Below are 23427 nucleotides of genomic sequence, written 5' to 3' on the forward strand. Positions count from 1 at the left end.
CGACGGGATTTGAACTCGGGGCCTCAGCACCCGAGGCTCTCACCACTACGCTGCAGGCACTGTTTTGGCTTCACTGCCCACATGTGAATAGCTGCAGGAGCACTGAACATGTGTATTACAAGATATTCATTTCTGTCAAAACTCGGTCTGCACAGTGCATTGAAAACGCTTCAATTTCGCGAGCATGTTCAACAAACTAAACCACCTGGCTTTTCAGATAATCCAATGTACACGTCCGTAATGTAACAGATTGTTTCGATAAGCTTTTCCCTGGTACAGAGTGCATTTACATCTGCATGTCTGTCGCGAAAATTGTTTGCCGTATTCTGTACAAGCCTAAGAAATTAAACATATCTAGTATAACTCGTTCAATTTCAGTGTGCAGCAACAGAATGCCATGCGGCGTTCACGGCAATCGCTTTCTTTTCAGTTATCTGCATAATGTCGCAACGGATCACGGCAACCTCTCAATCGATAAACATCGTCTTAATTTTACCGATTATTGCATAGATAATGTCAGGACCAGCGACTATATATTTCTTCCTTGATGCCAGGGTATAACTGGTATTGTGTATGTGTGTAACGTTGTCGAAAGCAACACGGGCATTCGTTTTGCAGAAAAACTCAAATTCATCAATCCAGTGACAAACCGTAAAGAAGTCGGCTGTGATCGGCACAGAAGGATTCGCCAAGTATCGTAAGCGACAACACTACATTCTGCCGTTGGGCGGAAGGCCATAGTAGCAAAAAACATTTGATTGGTTACTACAATAAAAAGCTAATTTTGCAGCGCGGGTTCCTATTTTGATTATAGTGGAACTTCGAAGGGAGCATCATTTCCGATAAGCACACAATAAACGACCTGCCCCGAAAAGCTAACGCTTATTTTTCACTCCATTAAGTTCTAGGCCGGTGCACTGAAATCTGATATTTGCTTCGAAGGATTATTGCACCAATACGCCTGCTCTCGGAATGGCTTAAACACTCACCAAGTCGACGAGGCAAGGAAAAATTATAGCTTCATAAATTGACCTAACTCATTCTCCTTGAACTTTCCTTGCTTTTTCTCTCGCTGCATTTATGACTTGCATCGACGTCGGAAACATCCGAACCCGTTTTACGATCAAACTAGAGACGCACGCATTGTTATTCGCCGTATGCCGCGCTCCGCTCTCCAGCTGTCTTTTACAACTGACGCCAGCAATCCTCGCCGTAGCCTCGCACAGAGCAAAAGAGCACGGCGGAATATATTCACCCCAACGCCTCCTACTAGACCATTGGGTAGTAGGCAGAGGCGATGAGTCTTCAATTGCTCCGTCATCGGGCTTATTATTATACGCCCGCCCTTCTTTCTTCGCAGGCCTCTCCGAAACCAGTAGCTGGAAGGGTGTCTGGGCTCCAATGAAACCTCCTCTCGGAAAGCTGCTCACCACCATCATTGACCGGACGGACGGCGCCGATGGAGGTTAGGCGGAACCATATGGGCCCGAGCACGGCCGTCGATGCAATCGCCCGACCGCAGAGGCAGCAACGGCAGCAAAATAAACAAACGGCCAACGCGCAGCCCGCAAGGCTGACTGTAGCAGCGGCGGCGTGGCACCGTAAAAGAGGCAACTGCGGACCGCCGACGCCGCACAGCTCCAGGGTCGCACGTGGCCCGGAACTGCTACCACCGCAGCCATGGCGGCTACCATCACTTTGCGAGGCTCGGTCGCGCCCCACGCCGCGACCATGGCTGCTTTAACCATCGTAGTGGTACACTTCCTTCTAGTCTTCGTTGTTCTCGGGTGCCCTACCGTTCAGGCGCATATAGCCGCCGGCGAGCCGTGGACTCCGTCCATAACGCCAGAGCTGCTTCTCGCCGACCGTGTCGCGGTTGGACTCGACGGACCCAACTGTACGGACCGCTGCAGCGCGCTGGACAAGCCAAGGATGTGCAAGTGTCGCTCCCGCGAGGAGTGCTCGCAAACGGGCGACTGCTGCGCCGACCGCTTCATCGGAGAGGTTCCCAGGCCGAGGATCGCCTGCGTTCCCGCCGTTTCCTACCGGGAACTGATGGCCGTCGTCCGCTGTCCCGAGACGTGGACACCGGCCGACGAGAGGGACAACGAGACGAGAGCGCGATGCGAGAGTGCGAACCCACGCCGCTTCAAGCTCACCTACCTGGACGATCTGCCGGTGCTGAGCCGCCTCACTTGGACACTGTACAGGAACGTGTACTGCGCCTCCTGCAACGGCGACACCAGAGACCTGCGCAGCTGGACGCTCGTCGTCCAATGCACTTCCGAAGAAGTGTCTGAGGTGAGCGCCGTACTTAAGTGCGATAAACGCGTCATCTGTGTTACTCGTGGATAGCAGTGTGCGTTGCTTGATGATTAGCTTGCCTTCGTTTAAAAGCGATACTTTTGCACGCTCCTTATTAATTATTTATTTTCAATGTTATCACTCTGAGGTCAGACCACAGCATGAAGAAATTAATATACAGGGTGTCTTAACTATCTCTAGCCAGAGTTTAAAAATATGTCGGCGCCCTCTATGACGCCGCGACTGAATGCATGTTGCTGACTATTGCCTGAAGCACGTCACACTATTTTGGTGTTCTTCTTAATTGCATAATTAGGCAGGTTTAATTACCAACTTCTGCAGCAACAAAGCTGGGCAAAATATTCCAATGAGCAAGTTGTAGATCAGTTTGCAAAACGTTTCATCAGACAGTTTCTAACTTTCTACGTATTAAGTAATAGTGTTTTTCTGCTTATTACAGATACCCACGCATGCAAAGGAAAATATCACTTGGCGTGCTGGCTTTCATGCCTATGCGCGCCGCGATTGCAGTGCTTCCTTACGTTCCGCGTACAAACGATATGCTTCCCTCGCGGCGGATCATGACAACGATAAGCAAAAGCAGTGCTTATCGCCTATGTTGCCGCTAGCAAAACTTTAGGGGTGTGCGAATATTCGAAAACTTCGAATAAAGAATCGAATAGCGTTCTATTCGGTTCGGTACTCGAATCTATTAGTAAATATTCGAAATACCGAATATTTTTTTAATAGTTTTCGAATGATCAGCACCAACGGGAGAATTCCAATACAGCGAAAGTTTGGAACAGCGAAAGGTCATTTTGCTTCTTTTATTCACTAAAATGGCCAATATTTATGCAGCTTGAGCTTTTACGAGACTACCAACGCTGTATTGATAACCAGATGAAGGCGTTTCTTTCTGAGAACTCCACTCTTAGTTTTTACTATGCCGCTGCTGCATCGCTATAATGAGTTTCTGTCTTCATCTTGTAGTAACTTAAGGCGGGGACCGCGGCTGCATTCGGCTTCATGAATAAAAACAGATGCAAGAGTTGGGTTCGCGTAAATTGTTCGTGCTGATAGAGCTTTCAACACTGATATTTACATGCTTTCGGGGCCGAGACCCACGTTGTGATGACAGGCTTATCTCTTTCATTACAGCTATAGCTGTATGCGTGGTGTTCGGTTCAAAACTGTTTTGCCTTTAGGTCTCAGTTTTATTTAAAAGCAGGCAATAAAGTATCACCTTGAATACTGTAGTCACCGTTGTATTTCTACCTACAGTTACAAAATATCTCGTAGGCTCGCTGCAGTATGCCAGCATACCTCAGTTTTCATATTTGTGGTATTTTGAGTCCTTTAAAAGTAACCATAATGTTTTTTTGGTGAAAGCTTGTGAATATTTGTTTCAAATTAAATATTGTGGAGTTGTAGGACTGTTTTGAAGATGATTGTCTTACGATTCAAAAACTATTCGGAGAGTATACGGCTAAAGTGGCTGTTGCTTGGGCGAGTAGGTGCGACATATTGGAGGGAAACAGCGCTAAAGACAAAAGACCAGCCAGAGAAGGACACAAACAACAGCGCTGTTGTTTGTGTCCTTCTCTGCCTGGTCTGTGCGTTCTCTGCCAGGAGAGTATTCGATTAGTATTCGTATTCAATTCGGTGTCACCACTATTCGATTCTTATTCGATTCGTTTTCAAAATTCACTATTCGCACACCCCTACAACACGTGCCTCAACGCATAGCCACCGCTATTGTCGCTGCCCTGTCGAGGCAGCACACCCGGCCAAATGCTGTGGTCGTTGCCACGCGGAACATTAGGGGGCACTGCAATCGCGGCGCGCATATAGGCGCGCAAGCGGGCATGTAACGTATTTTTTTAACACGAAAGTGTTTTATGCCGGGGTCCACCAAGACTTCAGTGACGTATTTCCGTCACGGAAATGATGTGGAAAAAATTTGCACGATCAGATGGCAAAAAAAAAAATTCCGTCAATGGGCATCGAACCCACGACCACTCGGTCCGCAACAACAGATGCCGGGTACGCTATCCACTGCGCCACGGTCACAGACTCTGGAGGCTGTACGAACGCGCCTTTTATATCTACCACTCTCGCGATCGGCTGGGTGGTCTTGACCTCTGGGAGTGGTAAGGTAAAGTAATTGGTCATTGCTGTGGCCTCCGCGACTAGCACCTGCAACGCATTACGTGTCCGTCCCATTCGGCGCGTTTTCAATAGAAGTTGAATTTTGTCAATGCCTTAACACACCGCGAGGTGGCGCACTTTGCCCAAGCGTCGTAAAAGCGTCGGCCTCGCTCAGCATCACGCTAATACAAACCAAAAAATCACAGCATATCCACGGAGTGAATGATGATGAGTGGGCGAAGCTGCGGAGGTTCATCGGTAAACCGTAAATCTTCCGTGAATTCTGCCCAGTACATCATCACCGACGTGAGATCGGGCGCGTTTATACTAAAGGTTCTTTGAGAGTTATGACGACTTGCAGCTCACTTTAATTTTACATGTACGCTGTGAATTTTCATTGTTTAGAAAACCATTGCTTTAGAAAACATCTGGCGTCTTTCGTTAAGCAGCTGGCGTCTTTTCGTTTTGCTTTAGAAAACATCTGGCGTCTTTCGTTGGTTTATTTCATCAATCAACGGCGTTTTGAACAAAATTTTATTGTTTAATCACGCACAGGAGAAATCTCACCAGGCACTACCTTGGAGGTAAACAATGGCTGCTAATGGGAATGAGACACACAAGAAGTCGGCTTTTAGCTAACACTTACACTTCTACTTCTACTAACGTTTCCTACTGGAACATGCCAATGGCTGCTAATGGGGAATGAGAGACAGAAGAATTCGGCTTTTAGTTAACGCGCACGCTGCGATGTTTTTATTGTTCAACAACGCACAGGAAAAATCTCCCACCGGCACCACCTTGGAGGTCAAGATCTGGTACTAGCGTTACGACTGGTTATGCACTACGACTACGAGGGACGAACGGGTGCCGCTTTAAGGAGCTGCGCCCCTAAAATAGCTCTGCGACGCGCGCCTGCCTCACCTAGCTGTAACACCGCGTTCCATGCTCACGCGCTCGCCCCGAGAAAAATCGCAGCCGAGCTACCGGGGCGGCACGACGCGCTTTGCGTTTCCCTCTAGTCCGGCCGTGGCGTTCAATCACATTTTAGCATGCCGCGGGATGGCGACCAAGTTCTACGTATAATATGCGATGCTCTTCTGGCTATCACACCTCGTTCTCTGATTACGCTTTCACCGTTAAGTACTACAGCTACCACAAGGGTTTGCTTAATCATTTAACATGGACGTTAGTCGTCGGGATGGAGATGTGCCACGAATAATCAAAGTGGGTGCCTCCACGTTAAATGGCGCCATTAGCTGCCAGACATCAATATACATTGTGCAAACTCTTTTATATCAATGTAGTACAGTAAGCATTCAGTTACTTCTGTACGGGCACTCTTTACTTTCGCGTTATTCCGATTCCTATGAAGGAGGGATCAACCGTGTTTTTTTTATTTAGCGGGCATCTGTAGTAAGCAGGAAAACACAAAACTTTAATAGACAGAAAGGTAGAAACTGTCCAATCGGAAGTTTTGTAAACTGATCTATATCTTTCTCGTCGGAATTCTTTGTCCAGCTTTGTTGTTTCAATAGTTAGTTAATTAAACATACATAATTAGGCAATTAAGAAGAATACAAAAAATAGTGTGACGTACTCCAGACAATAGTCAGCAACATGCATTTGATCGCGGCGTCATAGCATGCGTCGGCATAATTTTAAACTCTGGCTAGAGATAACTGGTGCATATAGGAATAATTATCCCAATTATCTTATCTAACAAAGAACAACAATGATAAATAGGACAACTTACTCAATGTTTGATATGATGAATTTTAGTAATTTACTTACAAGGTAAGTTCAGGGGAATATGGTAGTACTTACTGAATTAATACATTGAAGCCATCGGCTGTTAGTTGTTACTTGAAAATACATTTTCCATCTTACCATGCAAAGTCACCAATCATACACAAGTTAGCGGTAAATCACATACAATTTAGTGTTAACATTCCATAGTAAGAAGTCCTGTGGTCCTGCTAGTATTTGAAACGCTGTTCTTCTTCGTGCCCCCCTTGGGCTATACTTAGTCATATTTAACAAATCATTAGAAACTTCGTATGCTCCTTGTTCGCGGCGGTGTGCTAAAATTCTGCCCTTGCGCAATTCTGGTAACAAGGAGATGTTAACTGCTGGCCGATTTCTCCAACTTCTCACTCTTGGGAACAGCTCGAAGATATCGTTTACAAACATATAAGTTACGAAAAATAAAAAAAAAAGATACCAAGCGATTGCCAGCATGGTTATCGTTGTGGTGTTAGCACCGTAACTCAGCTGGTTGAGTTCACGCATGACAAAGCTAAAGCACTGAATCTTGGTAAACAGGTTGAAATAACTTTTATAGATCTTCCCAAAGCTTTCGAAACTGTGGTTCGCCATAGACTATTATCTCAACTAAACCTTATCTTAAATAACCCTAAACCGGTAGACTGGGTGGTCAGCTTTGTGTCCGTCAGTACCCAATACGTACTGAATACGTACGTAATATTTCCGACTTCCCTGTCGCTAATATTTCGTGCGGAGTGAATCAGGGCACCGTTCTTGGCCCTCTTTTCTTTCTAGTATACATAATAATGACATGCCTCAAAATATAGCGACTGGCATGCGTGTGCAAAGCGGTGATTGCGTTCTCTATCAGAATATAAACTATCCTTAAGACCATCCTGTTCTTAACGGCAGCTTGACTGCTGCTACGCAGTTGACATGACAATGACATATTATCGGCGCCTTTTTTCAGTTATGTCTATTGCTTGAACCAGTCAGATGTCTTAGAGCGCCATTGTCTGTTGTAAATACTCGCTGCAAATATTTATTGAATACGTCAGCTTGTGTTATTTTTTTTTGTGTGTCACATCGTTCAAGAACTCGCAATGACTTTGAGCGAAAATGATGCCGAAGCTTCTCAAGATTCCTACCTGAGATAAACATAGGACGCTTCCCGTTAAGATAGTTCTGTATCGCTGCTTTAGCGTTGTCTGTTATTTCGGATGCCAACTTGCTCACTCTTGTTTTAACAGCGCATCTGTTCTAAGTCGAGGCTTCCCCGTCCGTCGGCGTAGCGCTGGTCACGTGGTCATGCGGCGTGGCGAGAGTGGGACTCGGTAGGAGAGAGAGAGAGAACTGCGCCGCGCCAAGATGGGCGAGGGCGAGCCTCGGTGGAGAGCGTGAACCAAAATGAGGCACGCTAAGAGGGGGAGTGTCGAGGCAGCGCCTCCTCTGCTTTGAGATGCCTGACTGAAAGTTGAGGTAGTTGGTGATACATGCTGGGCAAAAAACAGTGCGCAGACGGACGGGACGAAGAAAAGGTAACACAGACAAGCGCTGCTCTCAAATGTGATTTATTGGAATATGCAGATTTTTTAAACACATACGATAAGCATAATGAACATGCGCAGAGGAGCTGGCAAGGGACCATAACTTTGCAAATGAAAATCTTTTTACCGTGAAGAGACTGCGCAGGCGCGACAAAAGATCAATTCATACAAGCATACCACTGATAAGGTTTACTTCTTTTTCATGCAAAGAACCCGACGTTTGCCTGACGCAGGATTCTCTTTCTTTTTCAATGTAGAAGGCTTCCACGAGTTCCCGTGTCGTCTGATCACTGTGTCTAAAGAGCACTGTCGTATCACTGAACAAGGGCTTGCACCCACGCGTGTTGCAGTGCGAAGGCAGGTTGGCATACGTGCATGTCTTGAAGGTTCCAGAATGTTCTTTTAGCCGTACATAGAGGCACTGCCCCGTGTGCCCGATGTACACTTTTATACAGGATAAGGGTATTTTGTACACTACCCCCTTGTGCACAGGGCATTGAAGCGTCCTTGGGCTTCACACCAGATTTAATTTGGCTATACCTCGGTTTTTCATGCTTTTTGTTCACCATTGGGCACAATTTTCCTAAATTGTTTTTGGCTGAAAATAGTACCTGGACATCGTAACGTGATGACACATTTTTTAGCATACCGCGCAATAACGTTTTCTTGGGCGAGGTGGTGTTTGCTGTATATTCTGCTTCTTATGTCGTTGCTACATTTTTCCTTTCATGTATTATTACAGTAGAAAATCGCTTAATTTAGCCTCTTAAAGTTTTGTGAGAACCTGCCTGCAAATAGAGTTCAGTAGAAGGCGGGAATACAGGTGGCAGTATTATGGTGGAGCGAATGGCACCATGAAAAACAAGTAAAACAGACTAGCGTCACGTTGGGAAGCGAAATAACATGTAACAGTTCCTTAGGTACTATTTCATGCCAATACTTACAAAACTTCATACAGCCGAAGCATACACAGCCTTATGAAATAAAAGCCACAGAGCTTATCAACCTAATTTTGTTTGACTTCTTGCAGGCTCTTCAAAATGGTACTGCCACCGTAACAGGATACAGCTGGCAAATGCGCAAGATGACCGTCCGGCGTCAAGGCGTCCCCGACGAAAGCCCTAGCTGCACGGTGGCGATCAAGGAATTATTGAACAAGACGGACGAAGACATCATCCGCGATCTGAAAGTGACTCCGTGTAGACAGCTTCCTCTGGTCAAGACTTGTCCCAATAGCTACAACAATGCGGAAGTAATACACAAGTGCCGCAGCTACACGAGCGTGCTGGAGGACCGCGCCAACTTGCGCATGTACAAAAACCTGCACTGCGCCATCTGCAATAGGCGAAATCCAAAGAAGCTGAGCTGCACCTTCGAGGCACAACTGGCACCACCAGTCCGGGACTATTCGGGCGCCTCCTATGCCGTTGTCATGGACTTCAGCAACTGGCAGGCCTCAGTCTTGTCGGCGGCACCCACGAAAAACGTCTGCGGCCGCGACGAGATTCACGAACCGTTGTCCAACCGCTGCGTGCGATCTGCCTGCCCGGCGGACGTGTGCGTCCGCCGCGACGACTGCCAGTGGACTCGCCTCCGTCGCGAACAAGTCGTCGTGCGCGACGACTCGACCCTCCTTCCGAACCCCGACTCCGAAGAGGAGCTGAAGCCCGACCGCTGGCACATGGACGGGCCAGACACCGTGATGGCCTGTATGTCTCTTGCGCAGGCGGGCAGTAACGCGGCGCTCATGCCACAGGGCTTCGAGAACGTTTTGTCTACTGTCTTGCTTTTACTCTCAGTGTTGTGTCTCGTGCTTCACGTGGCTGCGTACGCGCTCGTTCCAAAACTTCGAACCGGTCCTTCCAGGCTGGTGCTGTGCCTCGCGATATCCGTACTCTTGGCGCAGGGCAGCTTCGTGGCCGGTGGAATGTTCCTCGAGTCAGGCTCGGCTTTGTGCAGTGCGTTCGCCGTGGTGTCCCACGGCGCCCATCTTGCCGCTTTCTTCTGGATGAACGTGATGGCGATGGACGTGCAACGAACGTTTCGCAAAGGCATGAGTGGTAGTTCGCGCGCCACCAGCCGCTTCTGGTCGTACTCGGTGTACGCGTGGCTCGCTCCGGCGATCCTCGTTGCGGCGGCGTCGACGCTGCAGTATCTCAAGCCGGAGTCCGCGTGGAGCCCTTCTTACGGCCTTCCCTACTGCTGGATCAATCGGCCGCTCAGCCTGATCGCCTTTTTCGGGGCGCCCGTGCTCGTGTTGCTGCTCGCCAACACCACGTTCTTCCTCCTGACGGCGCGTAGTATACACCTCACCACTAAACAGGTAAGGCGACGCACTGTGCGGCGTTGTCACGTGCTGCTGCATTCAGGCGATTCTAGCTAAAGTGCAGCTGAGAATGTAATACAACATTCGTCACACTGCATGTTCCTGTAAGAATTGAATAGGCAGCTAGTGTTCCTGTAGACAGCCTATTTGTTATTCCTTGTACAATATCCGCCAGTGCCGTTCTCACTCCTGAAGTTCCGGTACTAGACGGTGTGAAATCTGCCAATGAAAACACGACAACCTTACCACCACTTTTGATGTCTCCCAAAGAAGGTTGCTCGCTGCACCTGCCCTGAAGTGTTCGGGGCAGATGCACATGAGTGTTCGTGAAGTTTTGGATTGCGTTTCTTTTTTTGTGTGTGTGTATGTGTTTACCTATTTTTGTCCAAGTCTTCGTCAATTTTTTGTCTTTACTTTCCTATCTCCTTTCCTCTTTTTCTCCTCCTATCTTCCTTTCCTCTGTCTCTTCCCTCCTCCCGAAAGAGCAGGCAGGCGTTGTGCCCTCTTGGTGGCAGTTGCCAGCTTGCTCTCTCCCTCTTTTCTCTGTGGCCTTGTGTATCTATGTATTCAAATCAAATAATAATAATAATAATAATAATAATAATAATAATAATAATAATAATAATAATAATCAATCAATCAATCAATCAATCAATGATTTATTTAACGTGCCCAGGAACAACCGTAAGGTCTTTGTGCTGGCGCACGCAAAAAAAAAAACAATAAAAATAAACAATACAATACAGACAGTTTTCAGAAATAAAAAGAGCAAAAACACGTAGACAAAGAGAAATGAACACAAAAGGGGAGGAGTAAAATAAGACAACACGAGAAATATTGACGGGGCATAAAAAATTAGACTGCATATATACAACTATGTGGAAAGACTGAGAAGGGAAGACTTTGTACATTGTGCCACACTATGTCAAAACAGTGCAAAGCTCGGATAAAAACAATGATTGTGGGCTATGAAAAACGTCAAGATCAAGAAAATTAACATTATAGAGACTTTGTATTCTGTGAACGGTAGAGTGTTGGAAGAAGCAGGCGGGTACATGAAACGGTCTGTTCTCTCTGGTTAACTTACGCGGAATTCGAAAATTAACACAATTGAGAAGTACAGGGCAGGATATGATACCGTGGACTAGCTTGTAGAGAAATGAGAGATCAGAGCGATTTCGTCGGCAGTGAAGTGATGGCAGTGATAATAATTCAGCAGTACTTGAACGAGATCCAGAGTCATTTTTAGCAAAGCGATGGTTATATATGCTGAGGAATTTTTTCTGGACTCGCTCAATGGCGTTGCTGCTGGAATTAGGAATGCCATTCCAGATCACAGATGCATACTCTAGTTGAGGAAGACATAGCGCGGTGTACAATTTTCGGAAGGGCACAGGAGAACGGAATTCTCTAGACATTCTGCAAACACAGCCTAGGGTGCGAAGACCCCGCAAAGCAACACGCTTAGCGTGAGCAGAAAAGTGTAAGGTGCTATCAAAAAGAACACCTAGATCATTGATCTCACATACCTTACACAACGACACAGAATTGACAGAATATAAAAATGGCACACTAGATGTTTTTCGAGTGAAACTCATTACCTTGGTTTTTGAAATATTTAGGGAGAGGTTATTGCTCCTGCACCATTCAGAAAAAGAACACAAATCAGATTGCAGCAAGCGACAATCGATAACTGAATGAATTTCCTTAAATATCTTTATGTCATCGGCATACAAAAGGAAAGAAGAATTCCGAATGACAGAAGAAACATCATTAACATAAATTAAAAAGAGGAGTGGGCCCAGTACCGACCCTTGAGGAACCCCGCTAGTAGCTTTATACAAAGAGGACGTTTGGCCATTAACGGCAACGTAACATAATCTATCAAGAAGATAGCTATGGAGGAGATTCACAATTGAAGAATTAACATCAAAGTGTGCATGTTTATCCACAAGCAGCGAATGGCTGACAACATCAAAAGCTTTGCTAAGGTCACAGTAAATAGCGTCAACCTGTCCTCTCTGCGAAATAGGCGTGGAGACTTGCATCATGAAACTGGCAAGATTAGTGACAGTTGAGCGGCCAGCGAGAAACTCATGCTGATTCACAATCAATGAATTTTTTACATCAAAAGACAATATTTTGTGAAGAGCAAGCTCAAAGATTTTGGATGCGGCACAAAGAAGGGAAATAGGGCGGTAGTTCGAGACGTCGCTTTTACAGCCAGACTTAAACACTGGGAAAACACGAGCAGTTTTCCACATGCTAGGAAACGTTGAAGCATGCAGACACTTATTAAATATGGTAGTCAATACTGGGACAAGTATACTGCCATAGGCTTTTAGTATGGCAGAGGGGATGCCATCTGGGCCAGCTGAAAAGGATGGTTTCAAGCGCTTAATGCATTCTGAAATGGAATCTTCATCTAGCGACACAGCATCAGCTGTGCCAACTGCCTTAACCTGTCGACCATTACTAGCTACAGAGGCTGGAGACTTGTAGACAGATGAAAAATGCATGGCAAAACAGTCAGCAACGGCTTGAACTTCTACTCCATTTGGGTCCAGTATCCTGAAGGACTCGCCACTTTTGCTCGACCGTTTGCGCACATACTTCCAAAACTCAGCCGGCCTGTCGGACGCGCTTTTTTCTAAAAATGAAATATATAGACTGTGATCCCGTTTATAAAGGCGTTTACAAAGAGTACGAAAACGACAGAATTCTTCCTTCAAATGAGTTGATGCAGAACGTTTATACTTCCTGTGTGCACGATCTTTATGTTTCAGTGCACTTATAAGTTCTGATGAGAACCAGGAGGGATATTTACAATGATGGGGTGTATACTGGGGAATGAACTTGCGCATGCTGGTCAAGATAAGCTCCGTAAACTGATCGACTTGATCATCAACATTGGGTTTGTCAGTTACCAGTGACCAATCTGTGGTGGACAAGTCATGGTACAAGCCAACGTAGTCACCTCGCTTGAAGGCAAATCTGGGCGTTTTGTCGATTTTTCTGGGAAAGCTTGGTTTTTCTGGTGAAATACAGAGTGTTAGTTTGAGTGGTGGGTGAAATTTGTCAGGACGAACAAGAGAGATGTGAGAGAGTGATACTTCGATAGGTTGATTATTAGAAATACACAGATCTAAGACGTTACCACAGGAATTGGCAATACTATTGTGCTGCTGTAGGGAATTAAAAGCGAGAAAATCTAACAATACGCTGCATTTGTTCTTTAAGAAATGATGATAATGAGAAACTTTAAGTGTGGTCCAGTCAATTCCTGGTGTGTTAAAATCGCCAAGTACAAGAATTTTGTGCTTCTTATGTGAAATTACCACATTTTCAATAGAAGAGACGATCTGATTAAAAGCAATTGGTGAAACGCTAGGCGATACATAGAAACATCCAATCAACAATTTTTCACAGTGCTCAAGACTAATTTCGATCCAAATTGATTCAGAAATTGTTTCTATGTCCTTGCGTCTAACAGATCTTAGAGAACTGTCTATAGCCATCCATGCACCACCACCTTTTTGTTTAGTTGCACAGAAGTCCCGATCACTGCGGAAGGTGGTGTAGTTCGACGGAAGATAGTCAAAGGAAGGAATTTCACTGCACAGCCACGTTTCAGAAATCGCAATAAGGTCAAAAGAAGACGAAACAACATTAGCAAAGAATTCGCGCGTCTTAGTGCGAAGGCCACGAGCGTTCTGATAAAATATATCCAAATTACACGGCACCGTTGCTTACGGGTGCGCACTCTGAGGGATGGAGCATGTCGTCGTGGAGAATCCCACGGAATGGTTTGAAAATGCAACCGCACGGCCACATTGACGGGTCATTCAGACGTTTCGATGTATCTTCGTCAACTGTAACGCAGAACGAGGAGTAAGAAGGATATTTTGTTTTGAGCCGCCGGCAGGAAATGGCAGAAAGGTCAACAGACTCCATGTGTTTCTTGAGGTCAGCAGATGTAGTGTCAGGGCTCAACTTGGACACAAATATAGCCCACTGCCGCTGGGGTCGTTGGGGGATTTGAGCCACTAACAAAGTGGACGAGTCCATGGCTCCAGTAGATACATGTGTTTTTTCTTTTCGTTTCCTTTCTTGCACTCACTGTGACATTGGCCGAAGAGGTTTCCGAACGATCCACAACGCGGAGCTTCAAATCACGCTGAAAACTTGGTGGTGGGGTAAAGGGTGGGAGCGTTTCGGTGTTATGAGTCGTATCAGAGGTCGCAGGGGTGTCGGAGTTCACGGAAGACTTTGCCGTTGGAGACGTTGGAGACGTTGGAGAATTTGCAGCCGCTGGAGACTTTGCAGCCGTTGGAGACTTTGCAGGACGTTCGCCTAGCTTGGGGGTGACGCAGCGTGTCAGCTCATCGCGCAGAAAACGAACCTCACCGCGAAGGGAGGCGACGATACGGACCTGCTGCTCAGCCACTCGGGAATGTTCCTTTCGCAGGCGCTCATTGTCCTCCCGCAGCTGTGAGACCTCGTCACTCAGGAACGAAATCCCTTCCAGCGCGTCGAGGAGCAGGCGGCGAAGGCCGGCTACCTCCTCACCCAGGTCACCCGAAGGGGTGAGAGGTGGACCGGTTGGGGAACCACGTGGCGGCAGGGAACACGCCGCCGTCGCGCATACCTCGGTCTCGTCGTTAGGCCTGTCACCATGCTGGGCGGAATCGCACAAATTGCACGAAAATGTGCGCGATCCGGACTTCAAGAGCTGCAGTTGGTCATCCGGCCAAGTCACACACTTCGCGTGCACACGTTTTTCGCAGATTTCGCAGCGGAAAAACTGCTGCTTACCGAAAAAAGGGCACGAGCAGAGCACACACGCATCCCGGCTGGGCGCCATGCTGCGGGATATGTAATAATAATAATAATAATAATAATAATAATAATAATAATAATAATAATAATAATACTAATAATAATAATAATAATAATAATAATAATAATAATAGTTGTTGGTTGTAAGCAAGATATATTTCAAAATGTCTGTAGAATGCGAGCGGTGTACACGACTTTACAGCAACCAAATTCACTAACTTAGAAATGCAGTCATACTGTAGCGACGTTCAGAAGAAGTACAAGATGTTATACACTTAAAACATGACCTGGGCAGCCACTAGCGGATGACCCTCAGCTTCGTACTCTTCACCTTAGTTCTTTGATCGGTTTCTTCCCCCCCTACATCATCACCGAAAGAACGACATTTTTCTGCACCCCTATTTGGAAGTGGTACAAAAGGACATACTCGAGCATTTTCATCAGCTTGTCGCATTAGCCCACTTCGGAGTTGGTAGCGGCTTGGCGCGCGTGATTTAGTGTGTGCCTACCACCCCTCCCTGTCTCTAAATCTCCACACCAGTGACCTTCGGTCCTCCCTTTCCCAAATAAAATAATTTATCTATCTATCTATTCACGACAATGTGAAGGATAACATCAAGCGTTGTGGTGGAATTCCCTGGACATGTGATGCTGCTTAGACTATAAACAGAACACCTCCATATGTTCGTCTTTCTGTTGCAGATTAAAATACAGAAGGTAAGTGTGTCCGCACACAGTTACTTACCCACAGATATCGAGGAAGATTGCGAAGGCAACGATAAAAGCTCAATAAATATCTTCGCAACATTCTTATGAGATAGAAAAGTGCTCGTCCAGGTCATTATGTTGTATGCTCACTGTGAACAGCCGTAGCAGATGAGGTAACTGAAATATAAATTGAAGAGATGATGGAATCCATAATCTATCACTCCTGTAGGTACAGGCAAAGCACGTATGCCAAAGATTATATTTCGGAGTACACATACTTAAGGTATACTCAATGCGCAAAATTCTTAGGCTGCAAGACATGTAGCGGTGAATAAATCACTTGTTACGATTCGATTAAATTTCTAGAACGCTCAGACTCTGCGCACTTACCAAGAATTTTTACGTAATTTTATTTTATCACTTTAATACTTGCGAAAGGAAATGACATCTTACCGCCGGGCAAGTAAAAGAAGAAATATGGACGTGGAAAACAGTGGTCTACTACAAACTGCATTAAAACAAAAAGATGGTGCATAGCGTCACTGCAGGTGGTCAATAAGCTTGTAGCCTTGAAGGGTGCGTGTAATGATGTTTCCTGCACTGAACGATGTAAAGTCAGCAGCGGTGCAATGACAATGAATACTGATCCTCAAAAAATTGGCATTTGTTATTCGAAGCCAGCGTGGATTCACGAGCCGCCGGCAGCTACAGGTCCGGGTTTACTCGATCTCTTCAATCTCAGACGTCCACCTAATTCATTTTCTTCTCAGTGTCATAAAAGATTAACGCAACTGCAAACAGCGAGTCACAAGGCCACCGTTCGCTAACCAGCTCTCCTTGATGCCACCTCCATCGCTTTCGCTCTCTCAGAAATTTCAGCCTGACCAGCGGCCCTACTCAAAGGAGTGAGCTAAATTATTCCTCGACATGTTTTTTTAAGATCACCAAACACCTTTCTTTTCTCAGTACCACAAATGGATCACTGGGGCACGCTACCGCGCTGCAATGAATTGCCAAGGCCTGAGCCATGGTGCCAAGCGATAGGGAAATCGCTTTACCTCTGCGCTTGAGGCACGCCAAACTTAAAGCTTCGTCACCTTTCTGGTGTTTTTCCTCTTTAGCTTCCGCTTTAGGCGCATCAAAAGACACCGTCGCATGAATGAAACCTTTCAGTCAGTACTCAGTAAGAGATTCAATTTCACTCAGTAACTCTCTCTCTCTCTTTCAGTGCGTCGCACTGTCTTGGTTGCGTCTGTGGCGTTTTCAGCGCTGTTTCATTCTCAGTTATACACCACCTAACTCACCAATGCGGGTTACACCACTTTGATAACCCTGTCCTGCAGACCAAGGTGGCCAGACGATCAGCGTCGACTGGAGGAGCCAGCGCTGAGCAAGGCCGTCTGGCGCTCTACGTCAAGCTGGCCGTGGTGTTCGGGCTTACGTGGGTGTTCGGTTTCGCGGCTGCCTTGACCGGGATACAAGCCCTGTGGTACCCCTTCATCGTGTTATGCAGCCTCCAGGGGGCATTCATCTTTCTCGCGTTCACCTTCAAAAGGAGCGTTCTGCGAATGGTGAGCACGAACCCCAACACATGTCTTAAGAACACAGCTAAAGAGAAAGAACTGAGACAATAAAACCACAGTGAAGTAGACTGCACACAGTCAAGGCACATGGAAACTGACCAGACAGGACGAAGCGCTGGCACGCAGCAATATTTTTATTACTTGGCGAACGTGATAAAACTGAAACCTAGGGCAAGGAACTCACGCGCAGAGCCTGTACTGGGGCGAAAACAAAACTAAGCTTCTGGGTTTCCATATATATCACGTTCGCCCAGTGAACTTTTTCTGGTGGAAGCCAGCCCTGCGTACTGTATCGCCCTTGTTCGTCTGCCTGAATTGTGAACCGTCACCTTCGCTATTGATCAATAGGAGAAAAAAGTGGGGTAGGCACGTCAGTGGTGCGTCCTTTTCAAGATACTAAGTCATGGTGAGACTCAATATAATTGAATCGGCCACAATACGCCGTGAATGATTATCCGCGGCGACATTTAGATGTGTGCCGAATGGCGTACGCATTATGTGGATCGGTTTTTGCGTGCCTCCAGCCGAACATACGATAAACATTGCCTTCCAACAGGACTCTAGCATCCTCAACATCGACAAGTGCATTCACGTTTATTGATTGTTACCCTACACATATGCGAGCGACCGCCACACTGGCGTTTGCAACATAGGCAAGAAAAGCTGCTACATTAGCGAGTGTTTAGTCCCCTGAACTAGAGCTGTGCGTGTTTTAAGTTTTAGAGATTTTTAGTGGCATTACTGGATGACGTAAACAAGTAATTTGCCTTAACAAATTTCTGAGAAGACAATCGCTCTGGTTAAATGGCTCGTTCTTATTTCGTACGCAGGATGACTAAGCGTTTCCTTTTGTCGCTGCTAATATACTGATCAAATAATTTGTGAAAAATCTAGGCAACAATCAAACTGCCTTTCGTACAAAAGTTAACTTTTGACACCGTTTTCTTCGTTCTTTCTTTTTACGCTCGGGCAAAGAACGCGCCTAGCAACTCTTTCAGACAAAAAGCATAACTTTGTAATTTTAGCCACAACTGCTGAAATTATGGTTCTTGTTTTTACTGCAACGCGACCCATTCCGTACCAAAAGAGTTGACAAGCCGGCAGTGTCAGGAAGATGATAAGGGGCGTTTATCGAGATAATTATCCCATCACGACGCGCGCACACAAGGTTTTATCAGAGCCTCCGCGGCAACGACTGCACTGGCGCGGAGCTCCAAATATTTATTCGGGTGTGTTTGTTGTGACGGTGAGCTCTTCGTCTCTCGCTCAGTAAAGAAGATAACAAGAAAGCTAGATACCGACGGATCCCACGCACATGTATTGAACGGGCGAGAAGCAAAGCTTTCGTTGATTATTTACTGGCACGTCTTCATTTTTCTCTTTCCTCTAATTCACTTCTGCGGATAGTTCAGCGCTGCTAGCTTATTGCGCGATCCAATCCTACTTTAGTGATTGATCTTAGTGGCGTCAATTTGCACAAACAATGAGCGACTTGTCTCTCCACACTCAGCTGCTTATGTTGCCCTCTTTCTAACTTTCTTGCTGGCGACTCCTTCCTCTTCCCGCATTTTGGTATATTTGTCTATGTACCCACTCAGTAACATGCATGCGCACGCGCCCATCTTCAACTTTCACAATTATTTTTAAGGCGAAAGCGCTAGATACCTCGTCAAACGCGAAAATTAACCGGCGCACCCCTTCGACGGCGTCAACACGAGTGATGCAAAAAAATCATCAAGTCACGATGCCACCACATGACGTCATCATTACGTCCCATATCGCCATAATTTGTGATGTCATTATGACGTCGTCATGACGTCACTATGACGTCACATCCCGTGATGACATCATCACATGCAGGGGCGTAGCCATAATTTTTTTTCGGGGGGGGGGTTCAACCATACTTGATGTATGTTCGTGCGTGCGTTTGTATGTGTGCGTGTATATATACGCAAGCAAAACTGAAAAATTTCGGGGGGTGTTTCAACCCCCCAACCCCCCCCCTTGGCTACGCCCCTGATCACATGACATCGTAGCTTGGTCAAAGGTGGGTCGATCACGGAGGCACTGCAAAACCAGATGAGGAGCCTGCGATACTGGAGGCAGCGCAAAACCACGTTAGGTGCAGAAACCTTTCGATGGGTGGCGGGCCAGAATCAATACATCGACTGAGTAGAAAAAGAAGGTAAATTTCGCCTTGGAGTCGCCTAGCTTAGGTGAATGCATAAGGGACCCTGTGAGTTTTCATTACATCAATTTCGTTTTACAAGTTACGCACGAACTGTTAGGTCCCATATCCATTCGCTAGTGTGGGGCCCATTTTTAAAGATGCATATGAGAAACTGTGATATGAAATTGAGAGTAAATCAATCACAGGACTGGAAAATCACTGCTAGTGACTAGAAAAATAACGGATGAAGGAAAGAAAATGGAGATCAACTCATAAGTTCTCTTCTCGATAGGTTACTTTCGCCGGGAGCAACGATCTCTTGTTTTATAATTAGCCTAGTGTTCACATTGAAAGAGCAAAATCACTTGGTCTCTAAATGGGCACCACCCGAAAACAGCATGTTTCCGAGACAAACCAGGGGCAAACCGTGGCTTCACTTTTACCGGTAATGCATTGCGATAGCTTCCACGCAAGTATTTTTAGATGCGAAGCATCTTATGGCGGAGTTCAATCCGGTGGTGGTGGTGGTGTCTGGCGTGACCACCCTTACTGCGCATGCGCAAACCCTCTCCGCACACTTCCTCTCCCCTCCCCCTCTCCCCTTCCCCCACTACCCCTCCCCACTCGCTCTCTCGCGCGCCTCATTCTCTTCTGCGCAACGCCGCGGTGAGCGCCACCGCATGCGCGTTCCTTCTACCTCTCTCTCCTCTCCTACGCTCCCCCCCCCCCTCTCACGCGCCTGTCGATTGCGTTCCCCGCTCGCCTTGTGAGAATTAACGGCCAGGCTAGAGGGAAGACACGATGCGCGTAGCGTTCCTCCTCGCGTTTCACAACGCGAGGAGGAACGCGAAGAGGTTAGGCTCACTCAGACTCAGGTGAAGCCGTGAGTCTGAGTCTGAGTGAATGCGGCTGAGTTTGTGAGTTTGAGTCTGAGTGAGTCCGGTTGAGCATAAGTTTTGTGAGTCTGAGTCTGAGTAGAGCCCGGCTGAGGAAAATATTGGTCTACAAAAATTTTACCAAAGGTGACGTTGAGCAAAAGGGTTTTATCCTTGTGCCTGTATTACACGTCCCTCAGTGCGCTGTTTTTGTATGCCGTATGAAACAGGTGCTATGCCACGCACCTCGACCTAAAGACCTTCACTACTCTCGGTGTCACTTTATTTTCCAGGCAAAATCGAGAAACAGAAAGTATGGTGTCTCCCCAAAGTGGTCAGTTAGCACAGAATGTGAATACCACTTTGTTTATACCCTGCTTCAATGTCTCTTCCACAGGTGCGCGACCGGCTGTGCGGCAGTGAGTTCGATCGCCGGCGTCGTCCACGCAGCACTTCGACCACGTTGACAGCGCTGCACTCCACACTGTCCGCTTCGTCATCGGCACTCGCATCGGTAGCCACCGGCAGGGCGATGCCGGCGCAGACAGCGAGCCCCAAAGGGGTTCAGAAGCCGTTGCTGCGCCGCACATAACTCATAGGCACTTCTCGAGCACAGTCGCGCAGAGACATGCCAACATCTGTGCATTGCGTCAAAGTACGTGGCACACAAGATACTTGGATCGCGGAAATGATATGTGAAGGCGAAGAAGACGCTTGCCGAAGATGGATGGCCAAACATCATCAGCGTGTCGGAACACCATCACCGGCACGCCACTGCGCAGCCACCATCGACGCTATGGCACTAGTGCGTATTCCCTCCACGAGCGAGTGCTGTTTTGAAAACGATGGAATCGCGACTTGATAAATAAAACGCGCGACAAACAAATTGTCGTGCACTGCTAGTGCATGGCTTCCGGGATTATGCGTTGTCATATCGCTATAACCAGACCATCGGCCCCCGCAGTGTGTGTAGCTGCCAACACGCCAGCTATCTCTTGGGCGTTCCATCAGACAATCCCCAGTTTATGTGCGCTTCGATAATCGTTTTATATCGGGCATTACCTTTATATGCATAAATTTAAGCACAATCTAGCAGGATGACGCTGCAGATTCATACCGTCGACATCGCCGGAAACCTTTGTTTCATGGCGACCGGGACTGCGTGCACTGTCTCTCGCGTCCCACCTAAGCGACACGCACGAAGCCGCCGTAAAGGAAGAAAAATTACACCATCTCCCACTCAAGGGAAACATGAGGGGATGCGAATCAGTATTGGGGGCGCGCACCAAGATTCCGTTACGTTCACTCGGCGTTTGCGTTAGTGTGTGAGGATTGTATTTACTGTTTGTGTTATCATTACGTTGTGTTTGTGCGTTGCTTTCCCTTAGCGCCGAGTGAACGAATGGCGCAGACGTTGACGTTACAACTGATTTGAACGGGAGCGAAGCGAGAATGACGGAAGCCGACCGAGCTCATGCGCTTATATACACATGAAATGGGGGAGGAAGAGGAGAGAGTGGGTTACAGGCTGTATTTGGCTGCGCCGCGACTGCATCACGTGGGACGAGAGGCTGCGCCGCGGCTGCAGCGTGGGGGAGGTGAAGAGAAAAGGCGACCGAACACCTGCGTAAAGGAGGAGAGTGGGAGAGAGACTAGGCGCATGCGCAGTGGAGCGCGGACGCCACCACCACCACCGGGCACAGCCCCGAGCAAAAGCTGCTTCGCATCTAAAAACTTATGGAGGCGAAATCAACTGCACCCGTTCTGCTTTGTGTGCGCATGTGCGCGGTCCCGTCGGAGAGAAATAGTAGAATCGAAGGCGTTGGAGAGCGAACACATATAGCATGACCCGTACTTTGAACGCCGCCAAGCTGAGGACCATTTCGATGTTTGCAGCAGCCATGCGCTCGGATCAAGCACATTTACATCAACGACACGGCTCGCACACTTTAAAGACTTTTTGGTGGACATTATCTTCCAAATACGTGGAATGAGACAGTCGTGGTTTCACATTTGAAGCAGGGTAAAATACCATCGTCGGTGATAACACACGCTCGGTATTGCAGAGAAGTTGCTCTTTCCAAATTCTTCAAAAAAGTAACTCAGCATCCTCGAATTCAACAAGCTGCTTGATCCATATCAGTGTGATTTCAGAGAAGGCTCGTCGACTTCAGTCATCGCGCGCTTACTGAGGCAAGCATTCGTGATGTATTTGTTGAATAAACAGTCCTTTCTATCAGGGTTCCTTTATATAAAAAATACGTACGATACCACGTGGTTACTGCATTCTGCGCTCTCGGACTCCCATTCTATCCGAGTCTTGTCCGAAATGAGCGTTCGAGAAAATATGTAAAACGCTATTTAAATACATTTGTGAGTTAACGTGTTGACACATGCAGCGAATTGACGCAACAACAACCGCGGTAACTGCCTGATGAGCAGCCGCGGTTTAGGAGAGGGGAATCTTCTCAGCAGGCCTTGCAGCATTCCTCCGTAAAGAACAATTTTGCCAATAGAAATGCTATCGCGCTCGGATTTCTTAAGAACATCCTTAGGGATCCTCTGCAACAATGGTAAAAATAACCAACGAGGATTCTTCTCCTTGAATATAACTCACTGTGCGCCTCATTACCACCGCCCTCTTGTTTCCCTGCCTTCAGAAGAGTTAAAAAGACCTTGAAACAGTTTTTTGAAGTTTCGTCAGCGTTTAGGCTATAGCATCATCAAATCATTCGCACCATAAATTAGGTGACGCACCTTGTATCAAGGCAGCGACGCGCAAGTATGCGTCACCCTACTTCTCACACTGTCTTTCGTACCTAACTTGTCGAACGCGCTACCGTCGCTGGTGACGGCAGCACACTCAACGAATTGAGCTGAGCTAGCCTCTCAGTGTCCTCCGCAGTTGACTCAAGAATGCGCGCCGTGGGGCAGCGGAGTGGTTTAGATCTGCTTCGCCAGGTGCCGCAACACTACCAGTCATTCTTTCTTAACAGCGTAGCTGTTTAAGCCCACCGTTAGTCCGGGCAGAGCTACAGAAAACTATCATCATCATGAACCGACACGCGCTGTCTCCATTCTTTCCTTCTTCTCGTCCTCTTCTTCATCCTCTGCTTCGCTCCCAGAACACGTGCGGCGATTTGTCCGGCGTGGGATGCAATGA

The 23427-nt window shown here is 47.0% G+C and overlaps 1 protein-coding gene across 1 annotated transcript; it reads left to right on the forward strand.

The window, feature by feature from the left end:
- Nucleotides 1-1364: 1364 nt before the first annotated feature.
- LOC119377654 (uncharacterized) lies at nucleotides 1365-21546 on the forward strand. Its single transcript, XM_037647030.2, has 4 exons — nucleotides 1365-2301; nucleotides 8794-10086; nucleotides 16980-17207; nucleotides 20662-21546. Exons 1-4 carry the CDS (start codon nucleotides 1681-1683, stop codon nucleotides 20854-20856), a joined length of 2337 nt encoding a protein of 778 aa, XP_037502958.1. The 5' UTR covers nucleotides 1365-1680; the 3' UTR covers nucleotides 20857-21546.
- Nucleotides 21547-23427: the final 1881 nt, after the last annotated feature.

The sequence above is a fragment of the Rhipicephalus sanguineus genome, unplaced genomic scaffold (assembly GCF_013339695.2).
Source record: "Rhipicephalus sanguineus isolate Rsan-2018 unplaced genomic scaffold, BIME_Rsan_1.4 Seq5315, whole genome shotgun sequence".
NCBI classification, from domain to species: Eukaryota; Metazoa; Arthropoda; class Arachnida; order Ixodida; family Ixodidae; genus Rhipicephalus; species Rhipicephalus sanguineus.

Coding starts and splice junctions, on each gene's coding strand:
- LOC119377654 (XM_037647030.2), top strand. CDS start 1,681: ATGGCGGCTACCATCACTTTGCGAGGCTCGGTCGCGCCCCACGCCGCG. Junction 2,302..8,793: donor CTTCCGAAGAAGTGTCTGAG/GTGAGCGCCGTA, acceptor GACTTCTTGCAG/GCTCTTCAAAATGGTACTGC. Junction 17,208..20,661: donor AAAGGAGCGTTCTGCGAATG/GTGAGCACGAAC, acceptor TCTCTTCCACAG/GTGCGCGACCGGCTGTGCGG.